A 4,649-nucleotide genomic window follows, 5' to 3' on the forward strand; every position below is an offset into this window, starting at 1 on the left:
AACATATAACATTTATAACAACATATAACAACATATAACAACATATAACAATATGTAACAACATATAACAACATAAAACAACATATAACAACATAAAACAACATATAACTACATATAACACATTACAAATCTTTTCATGGTGTATTTTTATACCAAATGACATGAATTTTAATAATGATTTTATTTTTGTTGAGTTTATAAAGATGATCTGTAGTGTGTGTATTTTAAAACCACGTGACATGTATTTTCTTAATGAAGCTCATATTATTGTCTTGTTACAAAGGTTTATTTTTTTTACAAAAGTGTTTTGTTTTGGAAAAAAAATATGGGCTGTTCTGTTAATTTCGTGAAGGCTTTGATAAGATAAAGCTGACATAAATGATGGCGATAAAAACGGTCTTGATTTATCTAGTTTTTATTATTTTTACTCACGTTGGCAGAAGGTTCCCCCCACCCACTGGGTGCTGTTGTTGCCCATGACACACTTCAGTTCTTTTCCCACCAGTTTGTGTTTGTCCGGACACTGCAGGGAAATGACAGTGCCCACATTGGTCCCGTTGCCCTGGATGATTCGTTGGGTGCCCAATGACGGCAGGGGCACGGGTGTGCACTGGTGACCTGGAGCAGAGAGATGGAGGTCAGTCAGATACCAGCTGCTGCAGCTGAGTCACTGTGGCCTGCTAATGCCAAATGTGCACAAAAGTTTGAGCAGACGACACAGCAGCATGAACTGTGTGAACATAAATCAACAAGGAAGCACCACCGATGAGAATGTCATTCCACAGCTATCAGCCTTGAAACACAACAGGACTGAACACACAACCTCTCTCATGCATGTTGCATCCACTGCAACTGTATTGAAGCAGGAAACAAGATAAGTCTTTCAACAAAATGTCTGTGAGGTTGGTGGAGGCCCACAGGTCATCTGGAACCAAACAATGTGCTATCACACAGAGCAGCACTCAGCATCAGAGTATGACTTCATCTGGAAAGCTGGAAACAAACTATGGAGCTAATTTAGTCTAAAAACGATGCAAATTTTGTTGTATGAGTTTGAGAATCTTTCTGAGATTAATTTATCTCTATAACAAACAGATATGATCCATTTTGTGGTTTCCAAGTGAGAATAAAAAGGAGAGCAGGATCAGGAGACGTTAAAGTCATCTTATTTGTTGGGAGAAACTTTTGACTGGTTTTAACGTAATTCTCCATTTGTGGCCATGGAGGGATTAACCAGAATGTCCTTAATGTCTGACACTAAAGACAGACCAATCCTTAAATAAATGCACATCACCCACCACCTTTCATAAACTAAAATCATCTTGAAAAATGATGACGTTCTGGACAAATCTAAAAAAAAAACCTCTGCAAACACACGCAATACTGTGAGATCTCCTAGCAGGGTTATTCAACTAAATGGCTCAAGGGGTCACAGTTACTGAAAGCCAAGAGCTCAGGGGCCGGACACACAGCAGCTATTACCATTAAGTAAGTTTGTTTTACAATTTAAATCTAGTTTTATTTCAAAATGAACCCATTGGTGGGCTGAACTGAGCTCACCCGCAGGCCTGATTTGACCCCTGGGTTGCCAGTTGAATAGCCCTGTCTTATAGGATGAGTTAGCCCTCAGAGTAAGTGTTGTGGAGGACTCTCAGCTACTACTGCTCCTAATTATATAGGCATTGTGGTTTTGTCCCTGGTGTCATGTTTATGTCTGCATTCCCCTGATCCTCTGATTCTATCTTTATAGGGTTTGTGTTTCTTTAGTATCTAGCTCCATCTTTTGTCGTGTTTATGTCTTGCATCCCTTATCTCTTTCTTTGGCATCTGTGATTACTCACAGGTGCCTCCACTTTATCTAATTAGTGTTTCCTGTATATAAGTCTGTCTCTGTGTTAGTCCTTGTCCTGACATTGTCTTTTGCTCACTGGTGATGACATGTCTGTATCGTGGCTACCTCCTGATCTTTCTATGTTTGTTTTGCTACCCTGTCAGCTCTTTTATTTTGTTAATAAATTATTTATTGTTATATATTCATCCTGGGTCCTTGCCTGCCTGTCTGCACTGCTGGGTTCACCAGCACCAGCTGTTTGTGTTTGCTAAGGTTGATTAGCTGTGACAGCGAAATCAAACTTACACCAAAAGTTATTCAGTTGTTTATCCACTGATTACTTTCTGAGACTTTCATTAAAATCTGTCTGATTAGTAATGAGATATTTTGCTAACAGACAGGCAGGGACAAGCTTTACATAAAGCTCCTTCAGAGTATGTCTTAGCTACCAATGCACCAAATTTTAGCTCAAGAAATGTGAATTGAATTGTAGTATTTTTGTGTTGCCCAAGGTTGATAGGTGTGGCGGCCATCTTGTACTGGATTGATTCCTAAGGTGTATGAGTTTTGCATCTGATGATTACAGTTTGAGGGTTACATTCAAATTTGTTAACTTGAAATTTGTAAATTTGTGCAACACGTGACTGCTGTACAGCTGTGCTTCTCTTAAGGACCTCTTTCACTTCCTCCTTTTCTTTTCTTCCTTTGATCAAGAATAATTCTGGCTCAGCTTCATCTGTCCATCACTAAATCAATGAACAGAACTTGTTGCTCTGTGAAACACAATAAACTGAAATAGTATTTTACACAAACAATAAAGAAAACATCCTGTTAGTCAAATGATGCATGCAGGTGCACAACTATTTGTGCACCTGCATGCACAAAAGGTGCCTCTGTCACATTTCCCTCACAAAACTTAAAACAAAAAGTTTCTAAAAGGATATTTTAGATGTCAGCCCATAAGAACTTTGAAGTAAATACACATAGTAAGTGCCAAAAATAAATAAATAAAAATAAAATTGCAACAGACATTCAACTCTGGACTCATATGTCTTACCTGAGTTATTCCCATCCCGTCTGACATCTTTTTTCTCAATGGACCCATCTGCTACGGAAGCTGTGGCCCCGGGCATGGTGCAGATTCTCCAACAGTCCGCGCTGTGCGTAAAGAGCGCGCGCACCGGTAACCTCTCTGTGTCCGGGACACGAGGAGCAAATCCTCAGCTCGAGGCTGAAGAGACGGTCCCTGTCACTGCAGCTGGTTCTGGTCCGGACGTGGCTGCTGCTGACGCGCAGGGTGGAGGGAGGAGAGTCTGGAGGCAGACAGATTTTAGTGGATCAAACCAGGTCAGGCTGCGCATTTGTCAGAGCTGCGTTTGGAGAGCGGCGCGGTGGAGAGCAGAATGACGCACATGCGCACTGCTCTATTCAGGACGACACACACAGACACTTGCAACTCATCACGTAAACTTTGACATCAAGGCCATCAAAAGGTGAAGTTTAAAGCCACAGATTATACACAATAAATGACCGCTCATCCTGCAGGATGAGATGTTTAAATTATTTAAATGTTTAAGGTTTTGCCCAATTTTGGTCAAGTTTCACCTGATGTTGCTTAAAATGACACAATTCTAGATTCTAAATCTAGATGACAATCTGATGTTCCAGGGAACATTGTCTATGTTTGTTCATCATGTTTTTATCCAACACTAAGTGAGCCTGAACATCCGGCACCTCAGGCTGGTTATGATGCTGAGTGTTTCCACTAGCTGTACTTCATTACTCACACTCTGTGCTTGTGCTCATGGTGCTAAATGCTGATCTGAACATGTCTTACTGACAGGTTTAGGTTAGCATGATCGATGACAGTGTTGCGCAAACACACCCGACTCTGGTGTAAGAAAGAGACAACTGTACCAGAGCACTGGTACTGTATTTTTCAGACTATAAGGCTCACTGGATTATAAGGTGTATTAAGCAAAACTAAACCATGTTGACAGATTTTTGAGGGCTGTGAACCTCATAAAATCTGTTTGAGGTCAGTAAGCACAACCAGAATTAATACATAAGGTGCACTGGATTATAAGGCTCATTGTTGATTTTTGAGAAAATTAAAGAATTTTAAGTGTGCCTTATAGTCCGAAAAATACGGTAAATAGATTAATTTCATCAAGAGACCAACAAATAAGTTTCTAAACTGCAGGACAGTCAGATCATAAAGGATTTAGACTTTACAGTACATGAAAGTTTCTGCTGAGGAAAAGTGTTGACACAAACACATCTTCAGAATTACAGAACTCAAAACTGTTTGACCTCCATCAGACGTGGATGAGATGATAAAAGCACAGAGGATGAAAGCATTTTGAGACACCATACGGCTAAAAGCGTTCAAGTTGTCTGATTTGGGGCAAGCTCCATCCATCCATCCATCCATCCATCCATCCATCCATCCATCCATCCATCCATCCATCCATCCATCCATCCATCCATTATCTTTACCTGCTTCTTCCATTTTGGGTCACGGGGGTCGCCGGTGCCCATGTCCAGCAATCACTGTGCGAGGGGCGGGGTACACCCTGGACGGGTCGCAAGTCCATCACAAGGACACATAGAGACAAACGAGACAAACAACCATTCACTCTCTCACTCACACCTAGAGACTATTTAGAGTTACCAATCAGCCTAACATGCATGTTTTTGGTCTGTGGGAGGAAACCGGAGTACCCAGAGAAAACCCACGCATGCACGGAGAGAACATGCAAACTCCACCCAGAAAGGCCCCTGGACCGGGGTTTGAACCAAGGACCTGCTCACTGAG

At 41.2% G+C, this 4,649-nt stretch overlaps 1 protein-coding gene across 1 annotated transcript in view; it reads right to left on the bottom strand.

Annotated features, from left to right (window-relative positions):
• Window positions 1-3,637, bottom strand: part of LOC119416652 — a 7,561-nt gene extending 3,924 nt beyond the window's left edge. Inside the window, exons 1-3 of the mRNA XM_037683837.1 lie at window positions 3,619-3,637; window positions 3,013-3,144; window positions 433-618 (exon numbers count right to left, since the gene is read on the bottom strand). Coding sequence (XP_037539765.1) covers window positions 433-618; window positions 3,013-3,144; window positions 3,619-3,637 — 337 coding nt within the window. The remainder of the gene's footprint in view (window positions 1-432; window positions 619-3,012; window positions 3,145-3,618) is intronic.
• Between the last annotated feature and the right edge of the window lie 1,012 nt (window positions 3,638-4,649).

This window comes from Nematolebias whitei, chromosome 11 (assembly GCF_014905685.2).
Source record: "Nematolebias whitei isolate Nwh7 chromosome 11, NemWhi1, whole genome shotgun sequence".
Classification (NCBI taxonomy): domain Eukaryota; kingdom Metazoa; phylum Chordata; class Actinopteri; order Cyprinodontiformes; family Rivulidae; genus Nematolebias; species Nematolebias whitei.